The following is a 21,246-nucleotide window of genomic DNA, read 5'->3' on the forward strand; positions in this document are numbered from 1 at the left end:
AAAATTTCTTTTGAGTAGAAGCTAAACAACAATTATATGATTTGCTGTTCGACGTTTCATTTCTATTTACACGTTGGCTAAATTAACATATGAAGTAAAAATAAAATGAAATACATAATTTGTAAATTAATTTTTTAACTTAATAGTATAATATTTCTACCGCATTGTTATAAAGATGTTAATGATATGAAAAAGAAAGCCTGTTTTAAAAAAGTATAAATTGATTAACGATAAACACTTCAATAATTAAATTTAAAAATAAAATACTGTACAATTTTTCCATAGTAAAGTTTCAACGAAATCTTTGTTGCAGCATGGCGAAGAAGACGCTGGTAGAATGGGTCTGTTGGCGGTCGTATTCGGTATGATCGGATCGATCCTCTTGGGAATATTCCTGGACAAGACACACCGTTACAAGTAATTATAGAATTAGATAAATATCTTTTGATACTTGTTTGCCACGTTTCAGAGAAACCACCCTGTTCGTGTATTGCATGGCGGCCGTAGGAATGTTGGCGATGGCTGGGGCTCTTAGAATGCGAAGCCTGCCGTTGACTTACGCTACTTGTATTTTTGCTGGGTAAGTTTTATTACAAATGAAATAATTGCAGAATGAAGAACTTTTATTCGTTTATTCATTTGAAGACCTTAGCAGTGTATGTTAATTTTTTTAGAAATATGCAAAACCCGTACTATACAGGGTATTTCCGAAATTAGTGCGTTCCTTAAAGGTATTAAAAAGATTAGTACCATACGCCGAAGAAATAGTTGGTGACTACCAGTGTGGTTTCAGGCCTGGCAGATCGACAATTGATCAAATATTTACAATAAGACAAATGCTTGAAAAGTATTGGGAATATAATCAAGACGTGCATCAGATTTTTATAGACTTCAAACAGGCTTATGATTCAATTAATCGTGCAACATTATGGAAGGCAATGATCGAGCTCGGCGTACCCAAGAAACTAGCTGCGGTAACACAAATGTGTGTAAGTAACTCTTTTGCACAAGTTAGAATTGGGGGAGAAATATCAAATGCTTTCTGCGTAAATTCTGGACTGAGACAGAGAGATCCGTTGTCCCCATTGTTGTTTAACCTGGTCTTAGAATATGTCATGCGAAAAATATATCCAAAAATCAAACCAGACATAACTGCTCGGGGAGCAAAACTCATACTCGCCTTTGCCGATGACGTAGACGCAGTAGCGCAATCAACATTAGAAATTAAGGATATTTTGTCGAGCTTTGAAGAAGCTGCAATAAACATCGGTCTAAAAATAAATTAAGACAAAACAAAATACATGGTCGTCTCAAAACAAGAACGACGGCGAATAAGGCAAAACATTACTATAAATGATCACAACTTCGAAGTGGTTAAAGAATTTAAATATCTAGGAGCAACAATCACAAATAATAACAAATTAGAACGAGAAGTTGAAACGAGAATAATGACAGGAAACAGATCTTTCTTTGCAATGCAACATCTAATGAAGTCAAAACTTCTTTCACGAGGTACAAAAATCCGGATATATAAGATCATAATACGACCAGCAGTCGCGTATGGAAGCGAAACATGGACGCTAACAAAAAGAGAAATAAATAAATTGCTGGTGTGGGAACGTAAAATTCTTCGAATGATATATGGCCCTTGCAGAGACAGCGTGTCAAACGAATGGAGGGGCAGATACAATAACGAGCTAGAGTCTCTATTCGAAAAAGAAAATCTAGTCAGATATATAAAGGCCAATAGACTCAGATGGGCTGGACATGTGATACGCAGTAACGACAATCGCCTTATAAACAATGTGTTCTGGGAAATGCCAGAGGAAAAAGGTCTGTAGGGCGGCCTAGAAAAAGGTGGAAAGATGCAGTCAAAGAAGATCTAGAGAAAATAGGAGTGCGACAATGGGAATTACTGGCACAGGATCGACAAACATGGAAGGCAATAGTAAACGCGGCAAAGACTCACGAAGAGTTGTAGCGCCATTGATGATGATGATGATGATGATGATGATGATGATTAAAGGTATAGGTAGAAGGCACCATGTAGAGCAAAAAAGGCTTATAACATTTTTTTCTAAATTCAACTATTTGCCAAAAAAACGAAAAAACATTTTAATATGCAAAAAGAAATCTGTCAACTACGTGCAGTACGAAAATCTAAACATAGACAGTTACGACTTTAGTAAACAGATATATTAGAACAATGATGTTTAGTGTTACCGCGAAAATGTTTTCGATTCGTGAGTACCATGATATGTTGATTATTTATGAAGAAGCGCAGTGTAACAGTAATTTAGCTGTCCAAATGTATGTAGGGAATTTATGGATATTGGAGTGTCAAAAAACGTTGTTCATAGAAGATTTAGGGAACAACTTCTACATACATACCACTATCAAAGAGTACAAGATCTAAAATAAGGTAAGCTTCCTCTAAAATTAACACTTTGTAGGTAGTTTCAAGATACACTCGTCAGAGAACCTGAGTCCATCTAAAGTGTTATGTGCGGAAGAAGCATGTTTCACGAGAAACAGTGTGTATGATTTTTTATCATTGCCACATATGAGGTTACGAGAACCATTATTTAATAAGTAGGACAAATCTTCAACGAAAATTTAGCATAAATTAAAGGGCTGGAATAATTAACAATCGTTTGATACGATCGTATGAATTACCAAGAACACTAAATGGAGAGGCCTATTATAATTTCTTACAAAATGTTTTGCTGGTACATACTTCTGTGAAGACGTGTCTTTGCAAACACGCCGTGAATTGCGTTTCTTTACGATGGAGCCCTTGCACATTTTACCTAAGCTATTAAAAATCTTCTTAATATCCTCGTCGTTGGATTGGTAGGAATGGACCCATTCTGTGGGCACCACGAAGTCTCGAGTGCAATGTACTGGATTTTTATTTTTGGGGACATCTGAAATCGTTAGTTTATGATCATCATCATCATCATCATGCAACCCCTTCTGTCCACTGCTGGACATAGGTCCCTCCCATTTTTCGCCACTCTTCACTGTTCTGTGCTTCTTGTTGCCATATCTTGAATATTCGTCTAATGTCGTCCATCCAGCGTGTTGGTGGTCGTTCTCTGCTGCGTTTGTCTTCTCTTGGGCGCCAGTCAACTAGTTTTCTGGTCCATCTTGTGTCTTTCAGTCTCGCTATGTGACCTGCCCAATTTCATTTCAGCTTGGCTATACGTTCGACGACATCACTGATACCTGTTCTTTTCCTTAAGTCTTGATTCCTTATTTTATCTTTTTTTGTCACGTCGAGAATTGATCATTCCATGCGCCTTTGTGTCACTTGCATTTTTAGTGCTGTTGTTTTTGTGAGCGTGAGAGCTTCTACTCCGTATGTCATAATAGGAAGAACGCATTGGTCAAATGTCTTCCGTTTCATAGCTATCGGGATGTTGCTCTTAAAGATGTCTCTTAGTGAACCATACGCCGCCCAAGCAAGTGTTATTCGTCGTTGAAATTTGCAGGTCTGGTTGTCCTTGCCTATTCTGATTTCATGACCCAGATATATGTACTTTTACGTCTCATATTTATAGCTTATCTTTATACGGATTTCCATTGTATCAGACAGATTTACGAATTTAGTGAAAAATTATTTAGATCGGTCGAATTATTAAGCAATTTAAAAATAACTTGGCAGGAAAAGACTGGTTAAATGAGCGAAACCTAAAAGACCTTAAACGAAATCCGTTGTTAACTCAATGTTTTGCAAGCAACATCAAACGATCGAGAGCAGAAATAAGTGAAACCACTATAAGAGACTACTTTAACAAATTGCAGAATGAACTCGTCGATGTCCCAGCTAACAACATTTGGTACTACGATGAAACAAATTTAAGTGACGACCCCAGGAAAAAGAAAATTTTAACAAAACGTGGGACTAAATGTCCTGAAAGAATGATGAATTTTAGTAAATCGGCAACATCAATAATGTTTTGTGGAAATGCGGCTGGAGAAATGCTAGCTCCATACGTCGTATATAAATCCAATAAACTGTGATCGACTTGGGTAGAAAATGGCCTAAATGGGGCACGGTACAATAGATCGAAAAGCGGATAGTTCGATACAGCTTGTTTCGAAGACTGGTTCACTTCTCTTTTATTGCCAACATTGAAACACATTCCTGGCATTAAAGTGCTAATTGGTGACAATTTATCGTTCCATATATCATTAAAAGTTTTACAGTTATTTGAAGCAGAAAACATTAAATTCGTGTGTCTTCATGACAATTCTACGCACCTAACACAGAAATAGCTTGAAGAAATATTTTGGTAGAATACAAGACACTGAATGTTAACACCAACTGAATCCCAAAAAGCACATTTCCCACCCTTTTGAAAAAACTGATTGAAATAATTAGTATTAATGGCGGAAAAAATTTGGAAAGTGGCTTTAGAAAATGTGGCATTTTTCCCCTAAACGCAGAGGAAGTACTAACTAGAATTCCAAACTATAAAAAAGATTCTGCGCAAGTACCTTCCAGAGAAAATGACGCTTTTTTAAATTTTATTGCAGAAAAAAGGGAATTACAGTCCACAGCTGATGGAGTTGTTAAAAGAAAAAGAAAAATAGAAATTGCAGCAGGAAAAAGTATCTGTGCTGAAGATGTTAAAAGCCAACAAGATGCTGCAGCTGCAAAAAAAAGCGGGTCAGAAAAAGCCAGTAAAAGAAAATGGCACTACAAAAAAATCAAAAACAAAAACTTTAATGGCAGCAAAACGTAACATTGGAAAGAAAACTGAACAGGCGAGCAATCAAGCCAATAATCAGATTTGCGAAACAGAGAAAGAAAATCTACAAAATGAGGTCCTCGGAGACGTTAATAACGAAGTTGTACTTGGCAGTAGCCTAGATCAAGAAATCTCTGAACAAGCGACCATTGCTGCAGCTGGCTCTAGTGAATTGTGTAAACCTAAGATGGTAAAAAAAACAAAATGTTTCAATAAAATACAAGATTTTGGAAACACTGCAGATACTACGTCTAATTCTGCATCTAATGAGAGCTATAGGAATAATGCAGATCTACAAGAGTTTTCCATTTGAGTTGGAGACTTTGTAATTGTATCTGACTACTTGGACAGATTTCCAGGAAAATTCAATGGAAGAGGAAGTAATAATTGTTACAGTTGGGTGCAAGTAATGGTACTGGGTGAAAGAAGTTTATGGCAATGGCCCGAAGTCGCCGTAAGAAAATCCTAGCACTTGGGTAATATTGATTTCACAGAGCCATTGGAACTTAGAGATAACCGATATTTCTTTCCAGATTTAAAAAAAAGCTTGTAAATTGTTTTATTGTTCATTTTTTGTTAAGAAATTATGTTTTTTTGTGAACTTAGGGCCCTATGCAGAGTTTCAGTTTTTTTTTTCTTTAAAATTTAAATAAATATTCTAACAAAATGTTTGTTTCTGATTCAAAATAAAAATTTCCGTATATGGAAAACAATGTAATTTTTTTTGGAAACCGTTAAGTTTAGAAAAAAGTGTTAGAGGACTTTTTTGTTTCAAATTGTGTATTATATATATATATATATATATATATATATATATATATATATATATATATATATATATATATACATATATATATATATATATATATATATATATATATATATATATATATCCCTTAAAGAAACGCAACATTTTCGGGGACATCCTGTATATACAATCTGCATATTAATCTGTTTATAATTATTTTTATTATTTTAATAAGGATTTCGGCAAAGTCCATATTGTTGTCCATATATTTTACACCAAAACACGTTTGATTCGCTTCACGATAGTTACTAACTATAACAAGGCATCGACTGCCTTACTGGCTTATTCATCTCACCAAATATATAATGTACAAGAGAGAGCGAAATACAAATGATTACAATTTCCCTGTATTATTAATTCGATCAGTATTATTGACATGCTTGGAAATACATTGAAAACGCTCTACAAAAACAATTGAAACTTTCATATTACTATAATCGTAACTTTCGTTTGTTTAAGATTTTTCTTCAACTGTTACATGCCTATAGGCTTTGAACTAGCGGTAGAACTAACTTTTCCGTCAGATGAAAGTACAACCACTGGTCTTATGAATGCAGTGACTCAATCTATGGGCGTAATAGTAACACTAGCTCTAGGAAAACTAAATCATCAGATAGGTAAGTATTTTAACGAAATTGTGTGTTCAAATATATAGTTATAAACATAGGTAGGTCAACCAATACATTTTTCGAACATATAATAAATTATCTGTACTATACTAAATTCCCAGTCTTCACTATACATTGGTGGTGGGTTTTTAGGTTATTATAAACTTTTATAAGAATTTTCATTGATGATTTTTCTGTATGCTACTTAAACATAGCTTGTTACAGACGTTACAATGGAATGCCTACAATGACTTTCTTTACGTCCACTCTTTCATCGTTGGACCTATCTCTATATTTTGTTCTCTCTATCTTTCTGAGCGTGTACTTCTTTTCCATAGGTTAAGCGGTCTCTACACTCATCCCTTCTAATGCATGTTACATTTCAGTGTTTGTCTCGATATGATCTTTTTTAGTTTCCTGAGGATGTGGCCTACAATTTCCATTTTTTCTTAATATGTTATTCCCGGTAGGAGTCTTTCTGTAGATTCTTCCTTTGTAAGCATCAACAGGTCTATGGTACTATTTTTATTTGGCCAGAAAATGTTTCATTTAATTCTCAAGCATTCGTCAACGAAAATCTAGACTGTCTTAACAAATAACTTGTCTGTATTCCAAATTTCCCTATACAGAAAGACTGTTTTGATATTTGAAAGAAATATTTTTAGCTTTCTGCTATTGTTTACTTCCTTCGACTTTTATACCGTGTTTAGGCTATTGAATTTTTTTATTAGCCCGTTTTTCTTTCCTTTTTTTCCTATATCTCCTGAACTGTATACCATGTTCTTCAGGTAACAAAAATCCTTTATTTATTAAGCTGTTGAACGTTACATTATTATTTTCTGTACTGTTTCGTCTGAGCATTTTTTTCTTAATTGTTTTATTTGAATATTTCAAATGAAGTATAACAAGACGATGACACAATAATAAAGAATAAGACAAGAGCAAAATCATAAAATAGAGGGCAAAGCAAACGCCACGCCGCGCCGCACCGGTGGAATCTAAAAGCTTTAAAAACCGAGAGGTTAGGAAAATATAAACAGGAAGAATGAATGAATATAGAAGACACAAAAAACACTATCAGGGAAAACTAAAAAAAATCCCAATATTACCTGCAGCTCATAAAATTATAGCAAAATCAAGAATATGAGGAAGCCAAAAAGCAAGATAATGACGAAAGAAAGACAGCAAAATAGCAATAGCAAACAAAGCGGAAGCAATTTAAAAAAGAAAGAGAAATATATGAAAACAGCAGGAAATAGAAGAAGCATAAAGGTGAAGACTGGGAAAAAATAATAAAAAATAGAACCTGATATAAAACGTCGATGGATAAAGCAAGGCGAAGAAAGCGAAGCAGAGTAAGACGGGAGGAAGATAAGGAGGAAGAGGGAGAAGAAATAAGTTGTCCGACCACGAAAGAAATGACAAAACGGACTGAAGGTTAAAACGAAGAAATATGGATTATAAATCAACAAAAAGAAGATAAAATATGTGAAAGTGAGCAAAAAACAAGAAAACAAAGAGACATCTGACGACTGACAACTTCAAATTTGGAAAAGTAAGGACATTCAACTAACTAGGACTGACAATGGAAACAACTGGAAAAAAATCAATGAAGAATAATTGTAGAGGAAAACTAAGCCTTTAGAAAAATGAAATGTCGAGTAAGATAAACCTAGCAAAAAGACAAAAATAAATATAAAAAACACTTAAATAGTTAGTTATCATGGATAGAACTGTGATGAATAAAAAAAGAACGGGATAGAACCCAATCTAAGGAAGAAGTTAAAGAAGAACTAGAACAAGATTGTGGTGTGCCATGGAAAACGACATAAAATGTATGACAATAAAACAATAACAAAAGAAATAATAGGTTGTAACGAATATGGAGAGAAAAAATAATACGCGACGGTAAGTCATGATCCGAAGGAATTGAACGAGAACAATGAAAAGTTTATTTGTAGTCCATTAGATACTATAGCTAAAGCCAGTTTATTAATCTTCAATTGCGTGCGTTACCTGTGCTGGTGAAAAAGCATTTATCGGTTTCGAGTTTAGGAAAAAAAAGTGTTTCAGTTTATTTCGCTTCACTTGTTCTTCTTTTTATTGCCCAGTCAATTACTCCAAAGAATTAATTTGAATGAAAATACACAGCATTGACATATTTATACCAGAATACATACATATTGGTTTGTTTAGCTATGCACAGTGTTCTATGATTGCAATGCAACTGTAGTACATATATACATCAAAAATGTCTAAGGAACGCAAAGTTTTTTTCTCATATATACATTAATTTTGATTGGCTTTTAAATCAATTTTAGTGTACCATGATTTCTTTATGATGAAATAACAAAAGAAAAGTTAAAAAGTATACTAATTTAATGAAAATTTTTAATAAAAAAGTCAATATAAAACATAAAAGCCTAACAAAATATGTGTTTAATAATCTGTTTTCTTCAGCAGCATTAAAGTTTAACAGCTTCTTGGCATGCTTAAATATAAATTATCAATTTCGTTTTGAGGCAAAAGGATCCATTCCTGTTTAATATCTAGAAGACATATAGATATCATTATAGATATTGTGCAGATGAGAAGCAATGCTTTTCTGAAGCATATCCCATACAATGATCGTTGGGATTAAGATCTAAGGATTGTCCTGGGGACGGTAAAAGTGTAATATCCTCATTATGAAACCAATCTCCTACTGTTACTGTAATGTGGCCTTGCATTTTCGTGCACGTAATGCAAATTAGGACCTTCAGCAGTGGAAAATGGAAGGACAACAGATTCTAAGATACGATCAATATATTGAGATTGATTCAAAGTGCCTTCTACAAAAACAGGAATAGTTCGATGACGAAAAATTATTCTAACTCACATCATAACTTGTAGACCACTATATGGACGCACACCCTGTACATACTTAACTCTATCTGATCGACCTGGTCTTCTACTCTCTCACTCCCACTATCAAGACAAAGGCAAAATCTAGCTTTATCTTTGAATAACATAGAACTCCATTCTTGTAAGCTCCACTGCACATGTTCTTGTGCTCAATTTACTCTGAGTCCACGATTTCTATTTCCATTTTCAATGGACGTCCGGCATGCAGGTTAGTTTCATGAAATCTATTTTTCAAATTTTGGTCATATACGGTAATATTGTAGATATTTTCTAAGGTCCATCGAGTTCACGTGCAGTTATATGTACATTTCGACGAGCTAATCCTACCACATACCGATCATGTCGAGGAGTAGTTTCACGTGGACGACTCACATATCTCTCAACGACATTACCAAATTGTTCATATCGACGCCACAATCGCGAAATCACGCTCCGAGACACGTCAAAATGACGTGCAACATCAGCTTGTAAAAGATTAGCCTAAATCATATTCACAGCACTTACCATTTTAAACATGTGTTTAATTTTATTAATTTAATTTTTAATAATTTTCTTTTAATAAAATTTTAAAGTATCCAAAGACTAAAATTTTTATTTAAAAAAATTAGGTATAATAATATAAAAGCCCTATCGGGCTACATCACAGAAGGTTTTTGAAATAAATATTCCATCATCAGTGCTAACCATAAAATAAGTATTACCACTTCAATAAAAGCAAACGTGAAAGTTAAAATTTTGCCCAATGCTATTACAAAAATGTGGTTTAATACTTATTGGATTTACATGTTTAAAGCCACTAAATATGCAAAAACCCTTTAAATGTAGTAAAATTAACTTTAAATTACATCTTTGGTGTTATAAAACTGGTATGTTTAAGTGATAAACAAAATTGGTCACATGGTAACGTAGGACTCCACGGGGGTTGCTAGTCCTTAGACTTAGACGAAGTGTCTGTGGGGACTTGAAAATGACATATTAGGACGGAAGTCTGAACAAAGCAGTCATTGTATCCCGAGGTATGTGTCTAAATAAGACTGTAGCCAACATTATGTATAATTAAATATGTTAAAATTCGATTAATCATAACAGTAGCAACCATCAATATTGTTGTTGGAAGAAATGTAAAATAGGTATTATTTGGGTGAATTCAAGATTGATAAAAGTTATGATAGTAGGTAGGCAACCATCTATACAAGTATTTGATTCGATGATGGAGAGCTAAAAATTTTTAAATAAGCCCTAAGTATATGTTTTTATTAACATTTGGTGCCTGAAATATATGGAAAGCAGATATTGTGAAAGATGTTGGATTCTTTATTATTACAGATTGAAATGTTAATTGATGTATGTAAGAGTTTATTAGATATAGAAAGTAAAGAGAACAATCGGTGTAATATACTACTGGTATAATTATGAACGAATATCTGAGTTAAGATAAATGCTGCTGACTAGTTATATTACTTAGGTGTGAAAACGAATTATGATTTTGTTGTAGATGAATTTTGGAAAAATTATTTTTAATTAAAGGTCAGGGTGGACTGATTACTGATTAGAGTTGTATACTGTATTGTTTGAGGTTGCAGTTATAGGAATATGGTTTAATGTGACCTATGGTGATACTATAAAATATGATAGAACCAATATAAATAAAGAATGAAACATGGCCCTATTTAGCTAAAATTATGACTGATGGCTATATGGTTATAGGATGAGAGGTTTTTTAGTGAACGTAAGTAAAAATAAGGCCCTACATCTTAAAATCAACATTTGGTACATGAGAAAGTTTATAAATGTTAGATGAATGGAGAGAGTTGATTAAATAGTAATGTATGTTATGAAAAATATGAAAAACCAACAAAATTGATGGCTGCAGGCTTGGCTAAAATGACAATTTGTGATGTTATATTGTTATTGTAAAACAAAAAATAACTGAATAAGAGACAGATCTCCAGAGGTCCGAAAACATAACCTAAGAAAAGCATGTGTAGGCAAGGAAAAAGGAAGTATACTATAAAAGTAAATAGGAGGGGGATGATTTTAGTTAAAGCAGTTATATTGAAAGTGGTGTGGACGTTACTGTAGTATGGTATATAATAAATATAGATTCTGCTATCTGGCTTGGCTTTGGACGGACCATGGAATTATCTAGGTGTGTGAGTGAAAAGGATATATTATATAAGTAAGGGCTTTAACCTTATTGCGTGGTTATGAGCAGTGTGCAAAGGAGAAAGTGTCGTGTTATCGAAGAGGGGTTACAAATAATAGTCCTTACTTCACATAAACCTCAGTTTATTCTCAACCCTAAAAACATCCATCCATGCCCGAGCTTCGGCAACCTTCACATGACCTGTCTAACCCCCGTCATCCGTGTTGCCTAACTCCGGCACCTATATCTTAAACTAGGCTAACAACACATCTCCCTTTTTTTTTATAAAAGATCCCTGTGTCACTGATGATCTTATGCCTAAACTAACTTAAACTACTACAAACATAATCTCTTAAATGAACCGGTTTCTTCACAAGTCTTTTTGGCCTGCTAGGCTTTACGCACTCAAAGTCCGATACACTATCAGTGTCACTATCACTTTTATCCTGACCCGATGGAGGTAAAACATGATTTCCACTTTGTTCGATTTTGTCCGGAAATACACTGGGTTCGCCCCTACTACTTTCCTCCATAATTTTACCCTGTATGTCACCATTGCTTTGATTAGAGCCAGGCATTAGCTTTGTGTTACTAGAAATTGGCGGAACATAATCATTTGAGGATTCTGGTTGGGTGCTCAATACAGGGAAACAGTAGGGTGCATGAATCAAATGCCATCTATTTCTTCTAAATTTCCCAGTTTCAGTTTCAATTATATAGGACCTGGGTTCCTGACCGATCGCAACAACTTACCCATATTTCCTGATATCAACCACCCACACAGAATCACCAACCTTAAGAGGATCTAAATCCTTGGCATTGTGTCGCTTATTGTAGTTTTTCACTTGTTTATCCTTTATTTCGTTCTTTTTATTTTCAGTGTTTAGTTCTTTTGAAAAGTTTAATAAGCTTGGAAGCTGGGGCAAGTTAGATCTTAATTTTCTATTCATTAATAATTCAGAAGGTGAAACACCACATTCGAGGGGTGTACATCTGTATGCTAACAATGCCAAACTTAGGTCCTCTTTTTTATTTTTCTGAATTAATCTTTTTGCAATTTGTACAGTGCGTTCCACTCCACCGTTGCTCTGTGGCCAGTGTGGACTGCTCGTCTTATGAACAAAATTATATTCTTTTGAAAACTTTATAAATTTTGATGAAAATTGAGTACCACAGTCGGATCTAACTTCCTCTGGGATACCATAACGAGAGAAAATATCTTTAAGTTTAGGAATAATGGCATCTTCTGTCATATTGGTTAAAGTAAAAATTTCAAACCAATGTGAAAAGTAGTCAGTGGCAATCAAGTACCACTTATCATAACATTTAAACAAATCAACCCCCAGTTTTTGCCACGGCCTTTGTACAGTATTGTCTTTATGAAATGTTTCTCTATGATTTACTCTGTGTTCAACACATTGGGGACAATGTGTGACTAGGTTATTAATCTGGGATGACAAACCCAGCCACCAAACGCTCTGTTTGGCACGATCTCGACATTTTACAATTCCCATGTGGCCTGTATGAATAAATTCCAACACCTTGAGTTGAAGACTCTTAGGAATGATTATGCGAGACCCTTTTAAAAGTAATTGTTCTGAGTAGGAAATTTCATATCTATATTGATAGTATGGCAACAATTCAAATGGCAATTTAGATCTTTCAGGCCAAGAAGACAAAGAATATTCTTTTAGTTTTTTACAAATATATTCATTTTCTTGTTCTGTTTTTATTAAATTCAAAAAATAATCTTTAATTGGTAAATTATGAATAATTGACTGCACATATGCTGCAGTGTCTGCAGTTAGTTCTTTATTAGCTAACGTATCTGTTTGTAAGGGGGCCCGACTTAAAGTATCTGCTACAATTAAATTTTTTCCCGGCGTGTAGATTACAGTATACTTGTATCGCATTAAGCGCATTCGAAATCTTTGCAAACGTGGCGTTAACTCATCTAAATTTTTAGTTTGCAGAATTTGTAGTAAAGGTTTATGGTCTGTTTCAAAAATTAGGTTAGGAACTCCTGAAATAAAATCGTAAAAATATTCTGCTGCCCAGGTAAGTGCAAGAGCTTCTTTCTCAATCTGAGCATATCGTGTTTCAGCTGAGTTCAGAAGCCTAGATGTAAAAGCCACTATTTCCCGAGTATGATCTACATTTTCTTGAAATAGACATGCACCTATACCAAAACAACTTGAGTCTGCACTAACAATTATGGTTTTATTAGCATCAAAAAACGCTAGATTTGGAGGGCTCTCTAACTTTTGTTTTAAAGTGCTGAAAGCTTTATCTTGTGCTGGACCCCACAAAAAGTTAATATTTTTTTTTAGTAAATGTGTTAATGGTTCAAGAATCTCAGATTTATTATGAATGTATTTTGCAGCAAAATTAATCATACCCAGCCATCTTAACAGCTCAGTCTTATTTTTTGGTTCAGGAAAATCACGGATAGCTTTAACCCTATCTGGATCAATTAATATCCCTTGCTCAGAGACCATATGACCCAAGTATTTAGCTGTTTTTGTTGCTATAGAGCATTTGTTTTTATTTAGTGTAATACCTTCCTTATGAAGTTTTGTTAGGACTGTGTTCAAAATATTGTCATGTTCCTCTATTGTCCTTGCATGAATGAGAATGTCATCTATATGGACAACACAGCCTTCAATGCCAGTTAAGATTTTTGAAAATCTTATAGTAAAATACTCTGGGGCACAAGATATACCAAATGGAAGCCTTTTGAAGAAAAATCTGCCAAAAGGTGTTATAAAAGTTGTTAACAACTGACTTTCCTTATTCAATTTTATTTGGTAAAACCCACTTGTGGTATCCAATTTTGAGAAGAATTTAGACCCTTTCAACTGTGCTAGTGTATGAGATATTTTCCCGAGAGGAAAATGTGACCGTAACACGTTTTCATTAAGTTTAGTATAGTCACCACAAAGCCGTACACAATCTCCCTTGTCCACACAAACAATTGGGCTGACCCAAGAAGTAGGATCTTCAATGGGTTCAATTATCCCTAATTTTAGCAATCTATCAATTTCAATTCTTAATTTTGGTAACAGAGGTAAAGGAACAGTTCTGGGAACGCTCTGTACATAAGGTTTAGCATCTGGCTTAATTCTAATTGACATTTCTATTTTAAATTCACCTATATCACTAAAAATACCAGGAAATGTTTTAGCAACAGACTCTAAATTAAATTTTGAAAACATATTAGTACTCTTAGATTGATTACAATGAACAACATTGCAACTGATTTGATTTACCTGTTTAAGCTTACATTTAGAAAAATTTAGAACATTAAACCTAATGATTGACTCTCTGCTTAATATAGGTTGTCTCAACTTCCTAATACAATATATTGTTTCATCATTTGTAAAACCGTCATAAGTAAATTTTATATGTAGCTTACCCACTGTGTCTAATTTATGATCGTCCGCTGCACCAATTGCATCACATGCCACAATTTTACCCATATATTCTGGAGGTAATTTTTCATAGGGAAAACAGTTAACATTTGCTCCTGTATCCACAAAAAAAGGTACCTTAAATTTGTCATCCAATAAGATGTCTACATACCAACGATCCTTCTTGTCTAGGTACACTTGGCCAATAAAGGAATCTGTATGTACCACTTGATTTACTGAATCCCTTCCTTCGTCGTCTGTACTACTGCTACTGGTGGACCTTGAACACTTAACAGCTCTGACAGCTTTCTTCCTGCACATCACACTCCAATGACCTCTACGTGAACAAGATCTGCATTCAGAGAACTTGGCTGGACATTTCTCCCTATTTTTACATGTAGGTATGCCACAGTATCCACATCTGTAACCTTCCTTAACTTTCTCATGAGTTGTTTCTTGTTTAGCAAAACTCTTACCTTGATGTCTTTTATCACTACGCTCCCTGTAGTCCTGTTTAACTGCACTAACTGACTGCTCCTGTCTCATAATTCTATTTTGACTATCTTGAAGTTCAGCTTGGCGTGCTATTTGTATTGCCTTCTCTAGTGTCAAACCATCATTTAGTTGCATTCTTTCGCTCACCTTTTTATCAGCTATTCCGATAACAATCCTGTCACGAATTAACTCATCTTTAAGAGCTCCATAGCTACAGTGCTCTGCAAGAGTATGTAGACTTGAAATAAAGTTTCCCACAGGTTCTCCTGGCCTTTGTACCCTTGAATTAAATTGAAATCTCTCAAAGATTGTATTTCTTCGGGGAATAAAATGATTGTCGAAAATCTGCATTACGTCTTGAAAGGATGCATTCTCCCCTGGTTGATTTTGAAGTAAAATATCTTCTGCTTCATTTCCCATTAAATACAACAAAAGGTCTAGTTTATCCTTGTCAGATTTTTGTCCAAATCCACTTACAGACATATATCTCTCTACTCTTTTCTTCCATTGGTGCCATGTCTGGGGCTGTGTAAAATCAAATTCGCTTGGAGCCGAAATGTTCGCAAACACTTCTTTATTTATTTGGATAGGTGCATCCATTTTAAGGATTTTAGGTCCCCTCTGATTTATAGGTTATGCATAAGATTTGCACTGCTGTCACGTTCGATCACTCTTTGCTTGTTTAATGTTAACAAAACAAAGCACCAGCTGCCACCATGTCGTGTTATCGAAGAGGGGTTACAAATAATAGTCCTTACTTCACATAAACCTCAGTTTATTCTCAACCCTAAAAACATCCATCCATGCCCGAGCTTCGGCAACCTTCACATGACCTGTCTAACCCCCGTCATCCGTGTTGCCTAACTCCGGCACCTATATCTTAAACTAGGCTAACAACACAGAAAGCGATCTGAATCTGCTTATGGAGTATTGATGGGTGAAGAATAATAGGCATAAGGGTCAGAGGTGAAGTTTATAAAATACTGAAAAAAGAGTGGGGGAAGGCAAAATATTTTACATTATATCTTTCTGCACCAAATCAAATGCATTGTAAATTTCGACAATTCTGTTTGTTGACGGAGCCATTTATCCAAAAATTTTTTGATGAAATTTAGGGTCAGCTTCCAATATTATTGCTTCATAGTCCATTCAATGAATACACATCGTTTTCTATGGATGTTTACCTTCAGTTTTTGGGCCAGTCGAATTTTTTACATGCATTCGCCAAGTTGTGGTCTGCGAGTTGTTGTGAGGACGTGAAATCGGCTGTTTCGGATTCTCCTGCACACTCTTACGGACAGTGATGATGTTTTCGCAGATATTTGGTCGACCGTTGATTGAAATATTATAGGGGATTATAAAACAAGATTATATAATCCAATATTTCAATCAACGGGTCGACGTACGGGAGTTAGATAATTGTTTACTATACCAGTGGACTTAAATGTGAATAATCGTTTCAATAGGGCGTTTATAGCGAGCGTAAACTGATACATAAAACTGATAATAAACTGATGATAAAATAATTTTATCATTTGCACGTGTTGTGGGTACTCTAAATAATAAACGGCATAAACGGCAGATAATTTGATAGATGTAGCTTCAGCAGTACGGTCGCTACCAACCGTCAAAGTTCAAACGACCCTATTGGAAGACTCGTATTACAGTAATATACCAAGAATCAGGTGGGTACACATATGCGAGCCAAACGGTATACGTACCGTACGCGTACAGATCCTTGAAAAATATTCTACATCGTAATGATCGCATACTTATCTCGATCCATGGAAAGCGACAAACCAACAACGAACACACATTGTGCGAAATGATTCATTTTATTTATAATTTGGGTACTGATTTATGTTTCTGTTTTTGCTTGCTTAACAAAAATAAAAATATGTACAATAATCAGTTTACTGTTTACTCACGTCTCTCTAGGAAGGAACACGTCATTCACACAATGTCGATTTGATGAGACAATAAAAATGTTCGCTGAGTCTAGTAAGCGCCGTCCAAACTGAAAGACGAGCTTCCTTTGAAGTCGTGGAATAAACCGCAACAATTTGGTTCACGACGAGTCACGATGAAACAGTACGCAAGCGGTTTTTTCTGCCGTACACATTAACGAATATAGCGTTCGCATACCGTATGCATACCGTTTGGCTCGTATATGTGTACCGACCTTTATGTAAATTCCTGTAGTCACTTGAGAAATATTTCATTAAAGCAATTTTTTTTGCTAGATTTAAAGAAAACTAAAATAATATACATGAACGCAAAACTATCTAATGAAATGTTTGGTTAATAAAATTGTTTTTATTCTACTCTTAATTGAACAGATCTAAATGAACTCTTTATTTTGATTTAAATTGTATGCGTTTTTAAATATTTTATGACTTTCTGCAGGACCACTGTTATCCCTGGTGTTTCTTGGACTGTGTCTGGTAATAGGGGCCATACTCACGCAAAATATACCGAACGTCAAAAGAAGGCAAGACGAGTTCGAAAAGAATAAACGACAAGAAGAAGAAATGTTGGCTTTGAAAGCATAGAGTATTGTAAATATAGTTAATATAAATGTTGTAAGTAATAATATGTTTAATATATGTTGTAAATATGGTTAATATATTATATATTTAATTAATTAAAAACGACAAGAAGGTGTGATGTTTTCGTTTTCAAAAGAGTGGGTTGTTGTAAATATGTAAAAATATATTTAATTAATCTGGATGTTGTTTTATTAAAATTTATTCGTATATAATATTTATAAGTATTGTCTTAGTAACGTTTAAAATCTTTAGTATAGGCTTCGTTTGCATGATGGCTCAACAATTAGAAACTTTGTATAAAAACGACATATAAAAAGGTTTTTAATATGGCAAAAGTATTTTTTTAATTTATTTTAGTAACAGAATAATATTTTATAATGTGTGGTGAATCGTCAAATGGCCCATAGGAAACTTAATGAGAGTTTTTAAACTGTTGAATTCCTGCTTTCCTAATTATTTTATCAACATTCATGAGAAACTGTTTGTAGAGGACTGCAATATGTATTTGAAAACAAATGTTAAAATTGTTCTACGAATTATGAACACATTCCAAAGTTTTGCAAAATTATAATACATTTTTGTCAGAGTATTTTTGTAAAAGTTAGGCCACACGTAGTGCAGAATGTGTATAACAAGCTACGTTAGGTTACAATGAGTTAGATATTAGAACAATATTTGACAATATTTTAACAATATTTGAATTGCCAATATTTTATTTTATGATTTATTGTTTAACACGTTCACTGCCACGTCGGTCCTATAGGATCAACAATGATGCTGCCTCAGCAGACCACATTGGTCATATGGGGCCAACATATAATTTGCCGTAGCAGGCCGTGTTGGTCCCATGAGGGGCAACACCTTTTCTAATAGCTGATGGGCCGTTGGAGCATATTTAACTATGTACGATTGTAGAAATGGACCAACCTAGAAGTTATATTCCCCACATACAATTTCTTAGATTTTTTCATAATGAGAAACGTGGTCCCTGATGGAAAATAATACTTATTAAAACGTCTTGCTCGCTTTAAAATAAACTTTATTTAACAAATAAACATGTTTGCATGAATAAAATAACTAAACATAAATCGCCATAAAAAAAAATTAAAATTCTTATCTTATTTAATTTTTATGAAGTTCATTACACAAAATTGGCTCGTTCGCGCAACCTCTACAAAAGGTAGTTTTCTATTCATTAACGTGATAAACAATATTGGCGTGGGTATTTGTTTATCTGAATGTATGTCTTCATTGTGTGTCACTAGATGTTTCACTATCTTTTTTTTAAAATATGTCACTGACATATTTTCTCCAGTTACAAGCTTGTATAAAATATAAGAATTAACCATAGAAGTCGTTAATGAAAGTTCGAAATTTATTACTTTTTCAGGCAAGTCTTTTCAATTTTTTAAATTGTTCCTACTAAATGAGTATTGGAATCTAGCATTTTTTCTGCCAATTGCAAACTTGTATACCCATTATAAGTTATAAGTATCCTCCTTGTAGCAAGTGTTCAAGAAGATAAAGTACAATACGTTTTAGAGTGACCTTCTGATTATTTTCTATTTCTGCATACGTTTTTAAATTATATGTATGTTCAAGATTTAATGAATTGCCTAAAGCCTAATCTTCATCTAAATGGCAAGAGTGTCTCATCGATGCAGATGTATTCGTTTGGAACATACCAGGACTTGAAATTAGTCACTAAAATTTCTATTAGATACTTGAATTTGTATAATTTATTAGATAGATCCGCCAACGAATTATCAGCAAAATGTATCATTTTCAACACAATCTCAAATATATACCTTGACATACCTTCTTTGCAAAATTGTTAATGAACATTTCATCATTGCTGCAGTAGTCTGCAATTTTTGGCATTTTTACCAAACCCATCAATGCAACTAATTGGAAATGTTGTCGGAACCCAATCATGCATTCGAGAACTTGGTTTTGCATCTGTACTCATAAGACTCTGTGTTGTACAGATTTGTTTGATTACAAATCATGTTGATAACTCTGTTGTCGAAGACGGCGTCAAAAAAATTTCCCGGTTTACCATTCACCAGTACTGCAGCTATCTTCGAATTTACTTCTGTCTCGATCGTAAATTCTGATATTTTTTTATAGTTACCTGCTACGAGTCTCCAATGAATGAAGACATTAGAAGAAAATGTAACGTACAGTATATAAATGAATAGACACAAAATAGAAAAAAGGAAGCAGAATAAGCAGAATGGAGAAGACCCGTGTCGTCAAAATAGCAAGAGATAAGGTACGTCAGATGGAATGACGACTTTCAATAGAGGTATTAATCCGCCAATGAACAAGCAGAATTGCTTATAAAGAGGACGAAAAGCAAAACTCCGAATTTACGTTTGCTTCTGACACTTGGTTAGGTCCTTAACCAAAGTCCATTTCAGGATCAATGTTCGATTTTAGGGTTTGGAATCAATTTTACTTTTTTCCTCGGTATAAAGTTTTGTATGAGTTCTATACTTTCTGAATTCGAAGTTGAGCTCGAATCTAATTCTGAACTGCAAACATATTCACTCTCAGAAGATTCAAATCATTGCCAATCATCTCCGTCGGAGATTCCGACATCCCAAAATTCTGGGCTATTTTAAGAAGTTCACTTTGAAGCAAAGCTGTCTTACATTTAGACGTCTTAAAATATACATAATTAAAATAATATCTCTTATAACTATAATAAAATACTTACGTCTATTATTCTAATTTAAATAATACAACAACAGCATAACGCAACTTCACAAACTGATTGTGGACATATTATAATATAGGTTATGTTATGTGCTACCTGACCAACTGCGCATAAGAATATACTTACCTCACTGGGCCCTGCTGCCCCGATGGGACTAACGTCCTTTTCATATGGCAGCCCACTAGAGCTCAATGTGCGGTTGGGGGACAAATGTTAAAAAATATGTCTGGCAGCGAACGTGTTAAAAGACAATAAAGTTAATTAAATATTCTCAGCTGAGGAGAAAGCAGCAATAATAAACATGTTTGATTCAGGCAATAGTGTGTACACTGTCAGCTATTTATTTAGCGTAAGATATCCCAATAGACCAATTCCAAATCATTCAACAATTCAATGGTATGGAGTGATACATTATCCATACCATTATACTGCTGCCTTGCTGTCTATAAACCTCCTACATGGTGGTCAATCGTTCAGCATTGCCAAACTGTCTCCAAATTTTTGTTGTTCTTGTGCCTACTGAAGTTGATGAGCGCGATTTCCTCTGAATAACACAGGCACTCTCACAGGTCTTTGAGTATTTAACCCTACTTAATGCAGTCTATTTCTAATGATTTTATTTACAATCACCTGATAGGCCTCTTGCAGCCTCATTTGTAATTCTGATGCAGTTACAGTGCGATCTCGCAAAGCCTGCAACCTAATAAAACGGTCTTCATTCTGGTTGGGTATCCTTGTACGGCTTGAATGACATTTAGCAACACCAACAGTTTTTTGACACCTTAACGACAAACGATGAATGACACTTCTGTTCGTCTCTTAGACTTTTGCCAGCTTGAAGCATCCC

The 21,246-nt window shown here is 34.4% G+C and overlaps 1 protein-coding gene across 1 annotated transcript in view; it reads left to right on the top strand.

The window, feature by feature from the left end:
- Window positions 1-17,790, top strand: part of LOC140445177 (choline/ethanolamine transporter flvcr2b-like) — a 47,119-nt gene extending 29,329 nt beyond the window's left edge. Inside the window, exons 6-9 of the mRNA XM_072537051.1 lie at window positions 314-417; window positions 470-580; window positions 6,025-6,182; window positions 17,535-17,790. Of these exons, the coding sequence (XP_072393152.1) occupies window positions 314-417; window positions 470-580; window positions 6,025-6,182; window positions 17,535-17,680 (519 nt within the window). The 3' untranslated portion in view covers window positions 17,681-17,790. The remainder of the gene's footprint in view (window positions 1-313; window positions 418-469; window positions 581-6,024; window positions 6,183-17,534) is intronic.
- Window positions 17,791-21,246: the final 3,456 nt, after the last annotated feature.

Source organism: Diabrotica undecimpunctata, chromosome 7 (genome assembly GCF_040954645.1).
Source record: "Diabrotica undecimpunctata isolate CICGRU chromosome 7, icDiaUnde3, whole genome shotgun sequence".
NCBI classification, from domain to species: domain Eukaryota; kingdom Metazoa; phylum Arthropoda; class Insecta; order Coleoptera; family Chrysomelidae; genus Diabrotica; species Diabrotica undecimpunctata.